This window comes from Saccopteryx bilineata, chromosome 3 (assembly GCF_036850765.1).
Source record: "Saccopteryx bilineata isolate mSacBil1 chromosome 3, mSacBil1_pri_phased_curated, whole genome shotgun sequence".
NCBI classification, from domain to species: Eukaryota; Metazoa; Chordata; class Mammalia; order Chiroptera; family Emballonuridae; genus Saccopteryx; species Saccopteryx bilineata.
In genome coordinates this window covers 7,610,579-7,629,282 of record NC_089492.1, presented here as the reverse complement: position 1 = coordinate 7,629,282, position 18,704 = coordinate 7,610,579, and the positions used below count along the sequence as shown (strand labels likewise).

General features: G+C 53.0%; 1 protein-coding gene across 1 annotated transcript in view; it reads right to left on the bottom strand.

Moving 5' to 3' along the window:
- KCNQ3 (potassium voltage-gated channel subfamily Q member 3) overlaps positions 1-18,704 on the bottom strand; it is a 213,860-nt gene that overhangs the window by 19,264 nt on the left and 175,892 nt on the right. The window contains exons 3-9 of the mRNA XM_066265643.1: positions 17,327-17,453; positions 15,978-16,150; positions 12,591-12,746; positions 11,461-11,571; positions 9,941-10,036; positions 8,320-8,418; positions 4,187-4,209 (exon numbers count right to left, since the gene is read on the bottom strand). Of these exons, the coding sequence (XP_066121740.1) occupies positions 4,187-4,209; positions 8,320-8,418; positions 9,941-10,036; positions 11,461-11,571; positions 12,591-12,746; positions 15,978-16,150; positions 17,327-17,453 (785 nt within the window). The remainder of the gene's footprint in view (positions 1-4,186; positions 4,210-8,319; positions 8,419-9,940; positions 10,037-11,460; positions 11,572-12,590; positions 12,747-15,977; positions 16,151-17,326; positions 17,454-18,704) is intronic.

The window sequence follows — 18,704 nt, the reverse complement described above, 5'->3', positions numbered from 1 at the left end:
GGCTGTCATCATTTTCTCGGAAAATAATCCTCTTCCCACATCAGCAGTAGAAGGCTAATGATGTGTGAAAAGGATGGATAAAATTTCCTGGGCCACAAAATAAAAAGACCTTTTTTTTTTTTTTTTTTAATGAACTGAAATGAGTTCTTGGGTTTTATGCATTATTTTACAGTACTTTCAATTTAAAAATTTTTTCTATCACAGTTGACATTCAATATCATTTTACATCACTCCTTCACCCTAGTCTCCAACACTCCACACTGTCACTGAACTTGACCTCGGCAGGAGGTAAGGTTATGAGGACTTCATTCCAAATAAACTAAGCAAGACAGGAAGTAAGGGCAGCCACTCTGCCTTGGCAGGAAATCTCTCAGTTAAAATGCTGACTCTTGGAAAGATAATGAGAGGACTCTCTGGGTTCTATCTGCGCTGCATTTAGGACTTGTTGTTTGGCGTTTAAATGGTTTGCTGCAACCTCCCACGGTCTCCATGGCTGTGGCAATGTCCACTCCTTACTGCCCCACTGGTCACAGAGGGCGGTTTATAAGGGACGCACTCTATCAGCATGAGAAACCCAGATGTGTCGGCACAGGTCAGGAACCTCAGCTCTGAATTGCTCACAGCCATCACATCAAAGAGGCTTGAGGAATTCTCCCTGCAGTGGTGGGTGATCAGCTTACTTCTTTTTTTTTTTCTTTTCTTTTTTTTTTTTTTACAGAGACAGAGAGAGAGAGTCAGAGAGAGGGATAGACAGGGACAGAGAGACAGGAATGGAGAGAGATGAGAAGCATCAATCACTAGTTTTTTGTTGCGCATTGCGACACCTTAGTTGTTCATTGATTGCTTTCTCATATGTGCCTTGACTGCGGGCCTTCAGTAGACTGAGTAACCCCTTGCTCGAGCCAGCGACCTTGGGTCCAAGCTGGTGAGTTTTTGCTCACACCAGATGAGCCCGCGCTCAAGCTGGCATCTTCGGGGTCTCGAACCTGGGTCCTCGGCTTCCCAGTCTGACGCTCTATCCACTGCGCCACCGCCTGGTCAGGCTGATCAGCTTACTTCTTAACTGTGTTGTCTGAAATCTAAGCCTGCAAAGGGTCATCAAATGCAAGTCAAAGTGCACCCCTGAAATGCAAAATCCATCTCTGCCTTTCTCCATGTGGATTTCCAGCGCACGATTCAGGCCTTGTGCTTAGAGGTGCTGCGAGTCTGGGCTAGAAAAATCCTCCTTGGAACTTACAGCATACTTCCCTGGAAAACTGGGGTCCCTGACAGACAATTCTAAAACATGAATCAGAAAAACTGGAACAAATGGATGTGAGACGGGGAAGTACAATCAAAGTTGTTCTGTCCTGGGCTCCTGCCTCAGATTTCAGCCTCATGCAAGTCCAGCCATAACTCCGGGCAGTTCCCTGACTTCATACCTTCCAGCCTATCCACATGCTGTGACTGGGACTTAGGAAAATCTTCATTCCTTCTTTTATCTAAATGATTCAGACTTTTTATCTGAAACTTGGTCAGATTCAGTGGGGAGCGTTACGAAGCTCACTGTGCCCCCCCGCCCAGCCAATCTGCTTTACCCACCACAAGCAGCCTGTATTTTGATCCTTCACGGAAACTCCCGTATTAGTTTTTTGATTGGTTCATAAAGCAGAGGGAATGGGGTGCTATAAATCCCCCCCACCATGTTCCAAGAGGAAAACTGAGACTAAGCCCTTAGGACATGGCGGGAATCGCTCTGAGGCTGAGCAGAGTTGGTCCCCGCCTCATCTCTGCATCTCGGTTACTCGCACCCTGGCACCGGCATTGCCGGGTCTGGGTAGCAGAAAAATTACTAATAGCCATGGGATTGGGCCAAGGCTCTTATTTTGTTCTGAGTAACAATTTTCTCATTAGTAAAATGAGGGGCTTGACTTAATTGAGCTTTCAATCCCTGCACACCTTCAACCGTCATTGATTTGACGGCATGGGAGGAAATGGCTTGCCAACATCATCTATCACCCGATGAGACAAATTTCATGTGCCTGATATCACAGGGAGACTGCCAAGTGTGAACTGTAGCATCTGACCACATGCTTCTTCACTCCATAGTAGATCTTGGCTCTGAGCCTTTCCCTGCCTCCGCAGTCCCCTCTCACGGCAGGGACCCTGGCGACGTGAGCCAAGAAAAGGCAGAAGGAAATAAAACAACGGATTAGGTTAAGTGTTCCCAGTCAGTGTGAGGATCAGCGTAGCAGCCAGGGCCATGAACTACAAAGGCAGACCAGCTGGGTCCACAGCCTTGCTCTTGCTACGTTCTTAGCTTTATGACCTTGTGCAAGTCACTCGTCTCTTCGAACCTCTGTTTTCTCATCTGTAAAATGGAGACTAAAAATAGTTTCCACCCAGGGGGTAGCTACAAGGGCTAGATGTGCTTAAAACTATACCTGGAAAACAGTAAGCGTTTCTTTTATAAATGACAGTCATTATACCTGAATTCTCTGATCCACAGAATGACCATCTATTAACTTTGACAGCCCTGCAATGGAAGGCCATAGGACAAGACAGGAGATACAGAAGCACCCTAGAACACACTTTTCTCTCCAAAGACAAATGCAGAGAAACATCCCGAAGGCTGCTGTTCAGACTGAATTGTTTGAAAGTACCAAGCAAAGAATTGGGCTGAAGCAAAGAGTTATTGACCACAGCCACCTGTTTTAAAAATTCAGAAAACGCTACTTTCTATCAAACAAACGCCCCTAACCAACAGCAGTCCTGTACATCTAATGAGCGGTTGGAACTGGTGCTTAAAATGATGTCCCTAACACAAACTAGCAGTCTTTTCTGGTCTAATCTATAGAATAAATGAAGCCTGGTGTGGTTTCCTGTTGATGTTCTGTAATGCACTATTATTTTTAGAGATTTGAGAATTTATAGGTAGAACTGGTGCCTGTCAAGGGCAACTGTGGTTTTTGTCCGTGCTATGTCCCATCCCTATTCTTCAGGCAGAGGACCGGATTGTGTTGGGGAAGTGATTCTTCCAACATCAACCAAGTGACTCTAACGGGGGCTGCCAATCATGGCATCGTGAACTCATATCCATTCACTCTGAGGTGAACGCGTGACCCAGAGTTGGGCTTACTCTCTGAGCCACAGAGCTTGTCCAAGTATGTGTGTGTGACACAGATTAGGCCAACCTAAGTGCTCCCCTGGGAATTTTCAAAGCGATGCTGGGTGAAGACAAAGAGAAACTGTGTGATCCCGGGGCTGCCTGCGTCCGCGCTTTATCAGGATGGCGAGAGTCAGCGGGAAGAGTGGAGCACAGGGAGAAGCAGAGACAAGAAAGGAGAGGAACCCCAAAGGCCTGGTTCCTTGTTTCCCAGGGGTTCCCATCGTGTCTTACGGGTGAATATTGAGCCATCACATTTTCCTCGTAGTCCAAGGTGACTTAAGTTGGGTTTACGACACTTGTAGAATAGAGTTTTTCCATCCATCCATCCACTTTTTCAGTAATCCTCAAAACGCACCTATCTGGGTCTTAATTAGTCCACGCACAGTGACATTTTGCATGTATCTTTCAGTTTGGCTGAATTCTCTTCATTGTCTGTTCTAGAGGTAGATTCAGTGACTTGCAGTATCAACATTTGCATGACTTAAAACCCTGTTGGTCCTAAGAAAAGGAGGGAGAGTGTACCCGCTGGGTGTCCTGAGACCCGGATTGAGTAACCCCGGGAGCTCATGGGCTCTGTAACTTGGAGTGAGCCTGTCCTGCTGGAGGAGGGGACATCAGAGAGGATCTCTTAGGTGTCTTCCCTGTGTGAGCCACGAGTTTGAAGTTTGGTCTTGCCACTCAGCCGGGTGATCCCGAGGGGATAACTCAGTCTCTCTGCGCCCCAACCTCTCCAATCCAAACATGAGGCTATGAGGATACACTGTGGTTGTGAGAACCAAGTGGGATAACGTAAGCAGGACTCCAGGCACAGAACCCAGCCCCAGGGAGAAACTCAGGAAGTGGCTGTTGCTATTGTCACTATACAGGTGTCCCTGAATAAACTAACATGAAGATGGCACAGGGAAGCGTGGTCCCAAATCTCTTTTATCTGTGACCAGCATGGCTGCCCAGGGCCCCTACACCACACGGAACTGGGCCGTCTGTCCCGACACATTAGAGTAGGAGTGGGAAGAAAGAAGTTCATGATCAGAAACCTACCTGGCGGCCGCCTCCATCTGCTCCTTCCTACAGGGAGAGGAGGGAGAGAATAAACAAGCATCAATTATCCAGAACCCCTCTCCAAGGTGTGCCCCGAATAAGCGTCAATTATACAGAACCCCTCTCCAAGGTGTGCCCCGAATAAGCGTCAATTATACAGAACCCCTCTCCAAGGTGTGCCCCGAAGCCTCCCTCTGATGAGGAAAGGAAGAGAGTGGAACTCCAGGACAAGATGGTGAGTCTGGAGGGGAACCACTGAAGGAGGTGGGCTTCCCAGGCCAGATCCCAGACCCCACGGCTCTGAGCATTCAAGGTTCTTCGCAGCCATTCATTCATTTGCGCATCCGGGAGATGGTTACTGCACACTTTCTCTGCCCCAGGCTTTGTGCTGGGCTCAGGGGATTTGTCCAGCGATGGGGACAGACCAGGGCGCCAGGAATTCCATAACTTAGCGGCTCTCAACACTCCTGTCACCACTATCATCATCACGGTCAATGTCACCATTGCAAATATTACTGAGCAATAATGAATGAACAGACAGGTACTGTTTTAAGTGCTTTTTATTAACTCATTTAATCCTCACCTCAGCCCTACAGAGTAAGTATTAGTATCCTCCCCATTTTCCTGATGAGAAAACTGAGACATAGAGAATGTAAGGAAATTGCTCAAGGTCTCACAGGAAGCAGCAGAGTCAGCTCAACATCCAGCTCCAGTGTGGCCGTGGGCGGGTCACACAGCCTCTGACCCATGTCTTCTCCTGAAGCACCGGACAGAAAATGCACTGACGTTCTAGGATTCGCAGCTCTCCCCAACACAACATGTGGCCTTGAACAAGCTCTTGAACTTCTGGGGACCTCAGTTTCTTCTCATATAAAACTGGGTTTGGACTTGAAACTTCCTGAGGTTCTTTGCAATTCAAAAACAATGAATTTAGGCCCTGGCCGGTTGGCTCGGCGGTAGAGCATCGGTCTGGCGTGCAGAAGTCCCGGGTTCAATTCCCGGCCAGGGCACACAGGAGAGGCGCCCATCTGTTTCTCCACCCCTCCCCCTCTCCTTCCTCTGTCTCTCTCTTCCCCTCCCACAGCCGAGGCTCCATTGGAGCAAAGATGGCCCAGGCGCTGGGGATGGCTCCTTGGCCTCTGCCCCAGGTGCTGGAGTGACTCTGGTCACAACGGAGCAACGCCCTGGAGGGGCAGAGCATTGCCCCCTGGTGGGCATGCCGGGTGGATCCCGGTCGGGTGCATGTGGGAGTCTGTCTGTCTCTCCCTGTTTCCAGCTTCAGAGAAATACAAAAACAAAAACGAGTTTATAACTTTAAATTGTAGGAAAAAATAAATAAAAAGGGAACACCGTCATCCATCACTTTTAGCTCCAAACACATAGATCCTTGCAAATGAACCAAGGGCGACCCTGAACTGAAAACCCTGACATGGCACCTCTCCCAGGGACAGATGGCACAGCGCCATCCTTTGGGGTCTTCAGGAAGAATGGAACACAGTGCAGCCACCATGGGAAAAAGTCGGGCAGTTTCACAGGAGTGAAACACAGAGATGTCAACTGAAATCTCAGGTATCTATCCAAGGGAGCCGAAAACATGTCCTCACAACATGCATCCACATCCAAATGTTTAAGGCAGCATCATAGCCCCAAAAGTGGAAACAACCCAAATGTGCATTAACTGATAAATGGAGAAGCAAAATGGGGCAGAGAAAATGGAATATTATTCAGCCATGAAAGAGAATCAAGATCCAACACACGTAACAACATGTGTGAAATGTGAAAACATCAAGCTAAGTGAAATATTCTCTCCAGCAAAGGCCACCGAGTATAAGATACCATGTGTCTATGAGATATTCAGAATAGGCAGAAGAGACAGAAAACAGAATGGGTGCCGGGGCTGGGGGTGGTGGTGGCCCAGAAGTAACCGCCATGTGTCAATGTGAACACGCAAAAGGCCACAGAACTTCCACTTTATAAGTAGCACTATGGTATGTAAAATCCTCTTATGGCATGTGAAATACAGCTCAATTAAGTTGTTCCTTTTTTTTGGAAAAAGCATAAATAAAAAACCAAAAACATAGGAAGCAGATGAGGACACACCAGGACTAGTTCTCTGCCATTAAACATGGGGAGTGAGCTGGAAGGTAGGAACAGCCTTTCCCAACGGACTGTCTTGTTTCAGAATGGTTGCTAGGTGACTTTACACTTTTGTCCTTGAGAGAAAAAAAAAAGAAATGTTCTCTCTTAGTTTTCAAGATGTTTTCATATCACCGCAGCTGTCTGCAGCACAATGGATTCCTCCAAGTCTCTGACAGCTAGGACAATACCTTGTTTATAATAAGTCCACCCAAAGGAATGGGCCTGTTGCCAAGACCTTGGGATACGCAGCAAATGGAAACTGCCTTGGTTTTGTGTTCAATGTGGTTGTACATGTTCTTGTTTTTGAGTTCAAGGTCACTCTATTCTTTTAAGGGGAAGGCACCTGCCCATTCCAAGAAGATTCTTGCTATCCCAAAGAAGATTCATTCTATGCAAAGCCTGAAACAATTATGGCGGTGATAGAATTTTGGAATCAAAAGGAACCTAAGAGGTCATCTTTCGTACAAGTAAGTCTAATGACAGGGAAGAAAACACATTTGGTAAACCCGAACGTTGTCACTCATTTACCGAAGCCCTGTTTCTCCTTCTCGCCTTACCTCTTCCATAAGTCATTCCTCCCTGAGTTCTTCTCCCCTTTGCTGGTTCCCTTTCAGGTCCTCTCACTACCCAGTCTTGCTGCTTTTACCTTGGTCTAAGTCCTTATTGCCCCTTACCCCGAAGCCTGTGATCATCTGCTATCTGATCTCTTTGACTAAAATCTTGAGCTGGTCCAATCCATCCTCCAATCTCCTTCCTGTCGTCTGCCTAAATCACAGAGCTGTGGTCACATGTCACTTTGTGGTCACATGGCTTCTCTTCATCTTCAGGATCAAGGTTAGATTCTTCCCCAAGACCGATACCTGGGACCTTCTTTCTGTGCTCTGGCCGCAGTGCTGAACATATTCAAGGGGCTCAAAAATATGGGTGGACTGGACGCCCCAAAGAGGAAGAGTCCCGTGCCTCTAGAACCTAGGGCGTGACAGGACACTACAGCAGGGCTGGTGGGAGGGTAAGTGGGGCCTGATCTCTCAGGCCGTATAGGTCACGGTCACGTTGTCACGTGTTGGACCTTACTCTCTTTGCCATGGTCATCCACGAGAGGGTTTTATGTGGGGGAAATGAGTCAGTAGAATCCAGGTCTAAAGACACGTGGTACAGCACATTTCGGAGCAGGTCCCAGCTCCAGCTGTGAAGCCGAGGCTCCCTCTGCTTTCCTTCCTAACTCAAGAATATAAGCAACGCTGCATTCTAGCCACGCGCTTAGAAGGCTGAGCTCAGGACTGCAGTATCTAAACCGGGAAAGCAGCAGTCTGGTTCAGCAGCCCACGTGCTGAAACACCACAGCCTGGGGGCCTCTGAAGGTGGCTGACCTTGGCTGAGCTCATTTCACCATCAGCTCCAGCTCACTCATCTGTGAGAGGTGCCAGGTGACACCCACCGTGAGGCCTGTCTCCAGTGGAGCACCATGGGCCAGTGTCGGAATCCCCTGGGGACTTCTGCCACACCAAAGCGTCTGCATCCGCCCAACCTCCCACTTCCAGGTGAAGGCACCTTACATTTGAGAACCGCTGACTTAGGCTGTAGGGTGCTTGTGAGGATTAAAAGAAACAATGAACATGGGGACCGGAACATACCGTGCACGTAATAAATATTAATTTATCTCGCTCTTTCACCGTGCCGGCCCTGGAAGGAGGTTTTTATTTTTATTCCCTTCCTTTTCATTCCCCCTTTCTGAAAACACAAAACGACATATCTGGGTCACCAGAGGGTCCCTCCTGCGGCTTCCTCCACCTGGGTCCCTTCCCTGATTAGTCACCCTGGAGTGTGGCCTGGGCACCGGGACTTGTTAAGCATCCCGGTGACTCTACTGTGGCCCATGGCCAGACAGGGAACTGACGTCCTCCAGGACACCGGAAAGGCCACAGGCACCAGTACAGCCCCACCCACAGGAGGGCAGGTCGGTCGTGCCCTGAGCGCTCTGGACGGGTCGCCACTTGCCTGAAGAACGGAAAAGAGACAACTGACTCATAGAACCTCCATGTGGCCACCAGGTCGATCCTGTTGGGGTTGGTAGCATAGTACCTCCAGGCCGCCTGCGGGGGGACAGAGGGACCTGGTGTCACCTGAGGCTCGCACACCACTGGGTAAGCCCTCGACTCCGTAGGGCTCAGGTGAGCGTTGAGGCGACATCCACAGAAGCTGGGGTCTGGCTCTTCACAGCTCCGGTGGGAAGAAGAATGCCCTGACCCCATCATCTCGGAGCTGTGACTGGTGTGGGGGGTGGGGGGTGGGGGTGAACTGCAGGGGAGGGAGCCAGGGGTGCTGGGTCCTAAATCCCTGAGGGGGGCAGGGACCACGCTTGCTGCAGGTTCCCTGAGACTCCTGACTAGGTAGGGGACAATGTTGTCTTCTGTGCCATTTCTGGGCACAAGAGACAGCGGAGATGGGGTTTTGAAGCTAATGTATTGAATACAGAACCACTGGGATACGGTGGCTTGGGGTTTGGGGGTTAACGACACAGTCCCTTAGAGACAGTGTGTAAGGTAACATCAGTTACCATCCAGTACAGACCCGAGAGACCCTTACTACACCTGGACTCAAGCTCACGAGTGGGTGGTCATGCAGACAGGCCCACGTAGCTACGGGCAGGACACTCGACTGTGCTATTCTCTGTACTCCCGATAGCCAGAAAACCACGAAGCAGAAGGTCCCTCTGAGGTCTAAGAGGAATAGTTCTGCGTTCTCACCACCTCTCACCGTTGTCCCCGACCCAGCCCGGTGTGGGGGATGATGGAGACGGAGGGCTGGCAGGCACCCACCAGGCACGGGTGCGTGACTGTCTAATGTGCAGGACAAATGGGTGAATGGGTCAGTGTTCTGCACGTGTAGGGCATGTCGTCCTCTCTTGGCTTACGACTCTCTAGTCTTGGCAAATGTGAGGCCCACACCTCCTTGCAGCCAGCTGGCTATGCTCCTAGACTCTAGGCTGACTCTTCCTTGTGGGTCCCCAGGTCAACACTGAGGTGGGGATTAACAGGACCCAAATTCTCCACTGCAGCATAATTAGTAAAACGGCAGATGGGTTGGCCTCTGCCTGAGGTCTGTATCTCTTTTCTAGCTAGCTTAGAACTCAAATGGGAGAGTGAGAGGATGTCATTAGGAACCCACAGAGATGGGCCGGATAGATACCACAGAGACACCCACCACCACCCACAGGCAAGCATGAGCCTGGGCCCTGCCCCGTGCACAGGCATGCCCACTCCTGTGCAAGCACACACACACACACATGCATGCATACATGCACGCACACACACATGCATGCATACATGTACACACATGCATGCATGCATGCACACACATGCATGCATACATGTACACACATGCATGCATACATGCACACACACATGCATGCATGCTCACCTATACACACACAGGCACACACAGGCACACATGCACACACATGCCTGCATACTCACACATGCACACACAAGCACACACATGCCTGCATGCTCACACATGCACATACAAGCACACACATGCACTCATCCCACACACACACACACACACAAGCACCGTGTGTCAATCCCACCCGCTCACCCTTAGGCAGACACAGACCTGAATGAGTTCAGCAGCCGGCTTCCTCCTTTTCTCAAAGTGCTTCTGACGGTGCTGCTCCTGCACCTTGAGGGCCAGCCCAGACCCCAGGATGCCCTGGAGGGAGGACCAGGCTCCGGTCAGCCCCACGGGACCCTGCCGGTGCCCCCCACTCCCAGGCCCACAGTAACAACAGCGAGTGACAGGGGTAAGGGGAAAGGCCCTCCTCTTGCCGGGAGTAGGTTGCTGGGCGAAGTGGAGCCCCAACGTCAGGAGGGCTTGACTCTGCCACTTTAGTGGCACTGTGTTCGGCCGCTCTGCCTCTCTGCCACTTCCTGACTCTGCCACTTGAGCGTGCGGCCCTGGGCAGGCCTCTTGGCTGCGGCTCAGGGACCCACAGGGAAGCAGGACCCAGCACCTGGCCCATACTGCGTACGGAAAAGGTGAGGTACTGTCCAGGAGTGGCTGGTGGGGGTACAACGCGGAATCCACGCCCGGTAAGTGTCGCCGGAACTGGAAACATTTCAACTGCCTGAACTGTCACTTGAGACTTTTACTGCAGCTGGGATGTTCCGGAATTATGATGTTTTGATTCCCAGGTCAGACCCGCATGGGGATGACACAGACAAAAGCACATCCTTCTCAACTTGAGAGAGAACCCTGTCACCCTCCCGCTGCCCCTCACCCTACGGGGAGGAGACCGCGATGCAGCAAGTCCATGCTCAAGGTCAGGCAGCCCAAGGGAGGGCGGCAGGGGAGAAAGAGCATCCCCAGCCTCAGGACGGGAGCTGAAGGCGGTGGGCATGCAGTGTTAGAGCAGAAGGCTCTCCCCCTTTGGGACTGAGGACCCGGCTATAGAGCCCGCAGACCTGGGAGCCCTGGGTCCACAGCCCGGTGGCCTCGTGACTGCGGGAACTTCACTAACCCAACGAAACCTTGGTTTCCTCCACTGGAGAAAGCAGATAAATACAGCACCAAACTCCTAACATCATGAAGATGAAACGAGATGCCGTAAGGAAGCAGTTGGCATGATTCCAGCACACAGAAAGTTCAGTAAAAGCTATCTATTGCTCTGTTAATATCACACTTACGGGCACCCGGCTTGGGAAGTTATTCTATCAGGAGTCAAGACCCACTCCTGACTCACTCTTGAAGGAAATGTATTTTTTTAACGTACACAAGACTGTAGATGAAGGCAAAGGACTCACTATGTGCAAGCAAAGCCCACTGTAATAACTGTATCTGATGTCAGTGGGCTCTAGACCTAGTGTAAGTCATGTAAGTGTCTAACCCCCATGTCGCTCACCTGAAACTCAGATAACAGTGTATGTTGAATGTCATTGAAAAATATTTTAAAAATGAAAATGAAAAGAAACACAAGGATGAAAGACACCATCCCAGCCCCCAGGAGCTCAGTCAGTTTCCCAGGGAGGCGGATACGGAGCCCAGGGACTGAGCAAGGGTCCGAGGGAGGCAGATACGGAGCCCAGGGACGGAGCAGGGGTCCCGGCCACGCAGGACGGGACACTGAAGGCACTCACCGCCGGGAGGGCAAAGAAGGAGACTCCGATCAAGGAGAAGGTGGCTGCAATCAGGCGGCCCTCCCACGTCTTGGGCGTCTTGTCTCCGTAGCCGATGGTGGCCAGTGTGATCTGAAGAGAGAAGGGTTCAGACGGGGGCCCCCGGGGAGAGGGAAACTGGGGAAGTGTCCACTGAGCTCCACCCATCAGCCTTTGGACTGACCCGGGGTGGGTGGGTGCTGCGGCCACTTAGAACAAGATCGCGGTGGGAGACAAGCTACCAAGGACGGAGAAGCGTGTGGGGGCCCTGGGGCCACATGGGTCTCTGAGTCGAGGATTTCCTGCCTGTAGTCAATCACTCAGCAGATGGCTCAGTAATTGCAAGTGTGTTTGTGCATGTACATACACATGTGATTTGGGGTCTAGCCATGTCACGGAGTGTGCTTGAGAGTATATATTACATGGCGTGCATGTCTGATGTCTGCTTTGTGCTGTGTACTCCTGGGTGTGTTCACCTGTGTGAGTGGTCTTGAGCTTATGAACACGGCAGGCAGGACATCAGAGCAGTTCAGAGTGTGGCCTCTGGAGCCCAACTGCCTGAGTTCAAATCCCCGGCCAACCACTAACTGGCTCAGTGGTCCTCCTTGGAGTAGGTACTTAACGGCTTCATGCCTCAGTTTCTCCATGTTAAAAAAGGGTCTAAAAGTAGCTGTTTGAGTTTAAAACATGTTAATAAAGGTAAAGTGCTTAGCGCAATGCTTTGGAGAGAAGTCAGACTTCAGGCGGTGCCACCCTGAGTACCATGTGTCCCTGTGGATGTGGGGCTGTGCGTCTCTAGGTGTGAAGGTCTGTATTACACGGGTGCATCTGCCACTGTGTCTGTTTGTACATGCGTGGCTCGGATGATAACAGCCTAGAACTAATGGGGTAAGGGCCCTAGTGACCACAGGACCAGAATGTTCTGAGCCCTGACATCTTATAAATACTACGGAAGGCCTGTTCTAAGTGCACAGCCTGTGAGGTAGTCTCCCATGGGCAGGATCCAAAACAGAGGAGGTCTAGCTCTTGCCTGTGACCGCAGAATGCAGCTCTCTCTGTCGATGATCACAGCCAGGCCCCAGGGGGAGGGGATCTCCCAGGGGGTGACTCACCAGGCCCCACCACAGGGCATCCGCATAGGTCTCAAACTCCTCTTTCATCGCCCCTCCTTCCGCATCCATTTCCGGCACGTCCTTCTCGACCAGGTAGACAAGAAACGAGGAAAGGATGAGCGTCAGGAACCCGATGTACCAGGCGGTGATCAGCTCCTGGGAGAGGGAGCAGAGGACAAGAAAAGCGGTCACTGGAGGCCGCTGGATAGATGTTGGGCGCAGACACACTGGAGTTGGACGGAAGACCAGCTTTCCCAGCTCTGTGACCGTGGGCAAGTTGCTCACCCTCTCTGGTCCTTACCTCCCCTCTCTGTAAAATGGGGTCGGCAATGTGGTCATTTCCACCGTTAGTACAATGAGTGCCCGCTATAGGAGGAGAGGAAGGTTTCCACCGTGGGGTGACTTTGAATGACAGCCCAAGGCTCAGGACTCGGGAGCCTGGATCCTGTGCAGGACCGGGCAGAACGGAGCTCAGCTGAACTGGGAAGCCAGCAGCAAGGGGCAGCGGGCGTGGCACAGTGGTCAGGGTGGCAGGGAGGGCCCCAGCCTGCCTGCCACCGGGTGACTTTGTGACCCTGGGCAAATGACCTCTCCACTCCAGCCTCAGCTTCCTCATGTTAAAAACAAAGGATTGGATCAGAGAGTCTCAGAAAGTGCCAGGTGTATGATCGGTGAAATGCACAGTTTTTATGGTAGTCACCTATTGATTGAAATCATATTAAAAATGAGCATAAATAATTCATAAAACCCGTGATGTCATGCATATCATCATGTGAGAGACTGACTAGGACATATGCGTGAGTAAGCAAGAGGAAGCTGGCTGCAAAAAACCGTTAAGGACCAGCAAGGACGGCGTGGAGACGTGGCAGGTGGGCATCCCTGGGGTTTCAGACACCCGCCACGACGACCTCTGAGGCTGTGTTTCCCTCATGCTGTTCCACTGTCAAGGGTTAGCATGGTAGCTGGGATGGGAAGAAAGCGCAGGGTGCTGGCACATGCGATCTGGAGATGAGGCCTGTCACTCCCGCTGAGTCATCAGAGAGCAAAGCCGCTGCTCTCCACATGTGTCATCTATCTGGCCATCTACGGCCAGGCAGCTGGCCTTCTGAGTCACTCGGATCTCGCCGATAGGTGCTCCCTGTCTCCCTCCATGCCACTGCTGACACTGGTCTCGCTGCCTGAACTGTCCTTGTCCAGGGCATCAACCAGAGCATCACCACGTCACCTTCAGACTATGTCACCCCCATTGTAAGACGTTCCTGGATGTTTGCTCCTCTAGCTAGAGGTAGGATTTATTGATCTCTAGCCCCTTTATGCCTTTCCTATCTTCCACGCAGACTTCTCTAATGTCCAATGCTTCCTTACGCTCACGTGTTTACAGGTCTGGCTTCCCTCAGGGCCTCGCATGCACAGCGCACGCGTGTGAGTTCACTCTGCAGCAGAGGGGGAGGTTAGTGTGCAGGGCGCACACCAGCCAGCTGGCTGCTCTCTCCAGTGTCCGCCCTGCAGAGGGTTCGAGAAGGGAAGCAGGAACTGGATCTTGCCTCCCCATGGTCACGTCTGAGCACCAGCCTCCAGCTTTGTCACATGTGCTTCCAGCGTTCCTCCTACGTGTTTGTGTGCTTTCTGACCCCCAAGTGTGAGTCAGAAGTTCCGTCTGGTGCATAAACCAAGAAACACCGTATGTGCAGAACCACTGGCTGCGCTGGGTTGCTAGGAGGCGGCATAATGGTCATCGATGAGGAGAGAAAATGAGTCCCAATTCCCTGCTTTGCAGTCACTGAAAAGGTCATTCAGGGTAATTCTGCCTTTACACGACTCTCACCAGGGGCGCTGTGGCAGGGTCCGCGGCCGTTCCCCATGCCCATGGGCTCCGGCCCATGCCCAAGACCCTGCAGGCAGGCTGGGGCTGAGCGGCTGGGGTCCAGCCAATGCAGGGGGTGACGGGTGCGGAGTCCACTTGGCAGGATGCTCCAGACCCCTCTTCCCTCGCCTTGGTGACTCAAGGCTCACTTGCAAGACAGACGGGGACCACCCAACCCACACCAGACACTGTGTGCAAGAAGATGTAAGCATTTCTGTGCTGGGTCTGCCGACTCTGGGGCTTTTTACCTGGGAGCAGAGCCTGGCCTCTCCTACCCTTGAACGTCTGACTCGGTGTACTGTAAGACGGGCCATGAGCACTAGTCTTCTCCGAGTTCACCTGAACAGCACCCACCCGGGGGTCCTCCACTCTGATTCCTCCCGCACCGGCCTCCCGAGGGTTCTCCCTGCCGGAGCTGAGGCTCAAGGTTCTCCTCCACGGTCCAGGGTCCAGCTAAGGCAGGGATGTTAACATAAAGCAGTACTTAAGGTTTGGGCTCACAGGGAGCCCCACGGCTCCAGACATGGGACTCTGCCTGCCTCAGTTTCCACACCTGCTCACACACATGGGACTCTGGAAGGGATCAGACTAAGTTCCCACCATCCTAGCATCTGATCGCCCCTGGAGAGGTGAGCTCCGCCATGACCGGCAGCTAACCACTGAACTGGGGTCGGGAGCGAACTGCCTGGCATGTGTCCCGCGGCGTGACCTCGGCCGGCTGCCTCCTCCTCTGTGTCTACTTTCTTATCAGTGTGATGAGGAAACAGCGGCCCGACTCACGGGGTGAGCGTATCCGCGATCTCGGTGCTCATCGATAGCGATGAACTGTCGCTACGAGCTGGGTGTGTCCTGAGTGCCTTTCGCCTGAGGCGAGCGCGTTACTACTATTCTGTTTCACAGACGCAGGAACCAAGCCCCAGGGAGGGCTCAGGACATCTCCAGACTCACACCAGCGGAGTCTGGATCCAACAAGCCAGCCTGCACCATGGCCCCTGCGCCTCCCAGCCCACGTTCCTGTGCATCAGCTCATTTCATCCTCACAGCAACCCAGAGGGAGACGCCTGGTGACCCCTGTGTTAGAAGTGAGGAAACTGCGGGTCAAACAGGGTCGAGGGACAGACCACGTGTATCTGGTGGAGCTGAGACCGAGCCCAGGCCTACCTGCCTCTGCTCGCGGGCACAGCCCTGCGTCTGCCCCACTTCCTGCCTGCCCCTCCCCACTTCCTGCCTGCCCCTCCCCCACTTCCTGCCTGCCCCTCCCCCGCTTCCTGCCTGCCCCTCCCCCACTTCCTGCCTGCCCCTCCCCCGCTTCCTGCCTGCCCCTCCCCCGCTTCCTGCCTGCCCCTCCCCCGCTTCCTGCCTGCCCCTCCCCCACTTCCCGCTCCTCCCGTCACCGTCCCCAGTGGCGGCAGATGACCCCTCTCCCCCTGGGGACGCTGTACTGACGGGCGCGCTGTGGGAGGGCGCAGGGGCTGCGTGGGTGAGCGGCCCACGTGGTCTGGCGGCTTCTCCGTGGCACCTACTTTGCTGTGGGCACAGATGGCCGAGCCCAGAAGCTTCCAGGTGCCGCCCCTGCGGTCCATCCGCAGCATGCGCAGGATCTGCAGGAAGCGCAGGCTCCGCAGCGAGGTTGCCAGGACATTGCCCTGGTTGCCCACGGCGACCACGGGCACAGACGCAATCAGCACGAAGATATCTGGGAAAGAGGACAAAGGGCCGGTGACCGGAGCTGTCGGGGGACCAGCGGAGCCATCACAGCCCCGTCTGCCAGCACACGAGCGTGTGCCAAGCCTTGCTGTGTTAAACCGTGACATCAACCACACGTCGTGAGTAGGATTAGCCTCTGTGACAGAGGAAGAAACGTGGGCTGTAAGGTGTGGTTGAAGCCACTAAGCACACTTTCCTGATAAAAAGGAGAATCTGCTGGAATTAAGAGGAGGCACAGAATGGCTCAAGTCAAATCCTTGGAGAGGCAGAGGAGTTAAGATGAAGTAAACACCTTGAGAGGTAGTGAGCCTGATTGAGGTATGCAAGCAGTCTGCATGACCAGTTGAAGGGGACTGAACATAAGACAGGAGGACCTGGTGGTCTTCCAGCCCTAATGTTTTATGATCCTGCGCCTTTAACCATTCCCGCATTTGGATACTCTAAGTCCCCTAACCGTCACTGCGGACAGACTTTGTCATGTCACGCTATGACTGTAGTAGGATGTGCAGATGGGAACAGATGGGTCCACGCTGCACCAGTAAGTGTGACAGCTTCCATCTCTGCTATCAGAATGCCTGTCCTGAATGATGGGCTCAGTGACACCCCCTCAAACCAACTCTTGGGTCAAGACCCAGTATGTAATGGCGGGGGAGGGCATAGGTGCTAGTCCATCCAGACCTGGGCGTTAGGACGGCACGTGCCACCTCCTACCTGTGTGACTGGGACACGGCTCGGCTCCCAGAGCCTCAGTTTCCACCTCTGGGAAAGGGCGTAATCTGGTCCTCTAGAGGCCATTCTCAACCCGCAATGGTGTCATGGCTCCCACCCCGCCACAGGCGGTCTGAAAATGCATGGGCAATCTGGGCTGTCACAGTGACTGGGGTGCTACTAGTCTAGGGACCGGGAGCTCAGCATCCTGCAATGGCTGGGTCTTTCAGAGCCCCGATTCTGAAAGTGACACCATCCCATGAAGAGTCACTGCTCTGTGGGGTTGTTAGGAGGAGCAGACACAGAAGGAGGAATTCAGCAGCTCACGGAGGTGGGGGACAGTCTGGCCTCCGCAGAGCCCCAGGAGTTCCCAGAAGGAGGGTGTCAGCTCAACATCTCCTCAGAGGAACAATGCACCGGAGGAAGGGGACTCAGGGGACTTGGGGGAGGGGCTTACCCAGCATGCACAGGGGCTTCCTGGCAAACTTCAGCCGTCCCCGCCAGCCTTTGTATCGGCAGCAACACCCGGCCGCCCAGATCCTCAAAGCAAACTCGGCTCCGAAGATGAAAATAGCGAATGTCTCCTGTGTTGGAGAGATGGGGAGAGACGCGGATGAACCGGGACCCAGGCGTCAGGGACCAGCGGGTTCTGTCGGCCGCTGCTCTGCTGGCGGAGGTGAGAGAGCCGGCGTCCTGCACTGGGGCCAGCCAGCTCCCGTCTTCCTGCAGATGCTCTAAGGGTCCCTGACCTTCAGGCTTGCAGAGTGACTACTTGTTCTCGTTTCTGTATTTCTGTTCCAATGGATCATTAAAAAAAAAAAAACCAAACCCTCTCATGCATTAAAAACCCCTAAGAAGTACAGTTGGGTTTCAGTGAAACTGTCTACTAAATCCCACCTGGTGTGCAGCCTCAGCATTGCTCGTGGTGGCCAGTGTTACGGAGTGTGCTCCTGGGCCAGGTGCCACCAGGACAGTGTTTCATAATATCACCTTCACTTTATATTTTGAGAAACCAAGGCAAGGAATGGTTACACAAATCTCTCAAGGCTTCAAAGTGTCAAAGAAGGAAGCCCCAGCTGGGCATCTGGCTCACAGCCCACATCGTAAGCACCATTCTGCCCCCTGGGATTCTGGGTCTGCTCCTCCCCTCCCCACCTCCCCTGCTAACCAGACAGGACAACTTTGTCCCCCTTTCTCTCTGGGGGTCTCCCTGTGCAGCGGCACCTCCCCAGGGATCCCAGAACTGGATGGTTTCCCAGGACTCACTCGCTCGGTCTCCTGCCCTGCAGACCGTAAACACCTGCCCTCGGAAAGGGATCTGCTGACTTTGGAGCCAAGAAGGGCTCGTCAGTGTGAGGCAGAGGCTCTGCAAGTGTGTGAACCCCACAGGGGGGCTAGCACCCCTTCCCTGAAGAGGTGGGCTGACGGCTCAGTCAGCCAGGGTGTGGCCGTTCGGAGGGCCAGTGACCAGCGCCGTCCGAGGCTGCGGGAGGGGCTCATTCTCCCCGGGGCCCCACCACCTGGTGCCGAGGAGGCTGCGCCCAGCCTAGTGGCGTCTGCTGCTCATCTGATCTTTTCACATATTTCAGGTGAGGATGTGGGGAGAAAACTGAGAGGCAGGGGCATTAGGGACCGTGCTGAAGAGGGATAGTCCCTCTCTCTCTCCACCACACCTCGCTTGCAGAATAGAAAGCAGAGACAGGCAGAGGCCCTGGGAGGGAGGACTGACAGTTTTATGTAGAAATATTGTACTTGGCCTTGAACAGAGAAAGAGATCCTCAGGGTTTACGGAGGGAAAGCAGAGGCAAGGTTCAGAGTGAAGCACGCCTGTGTAT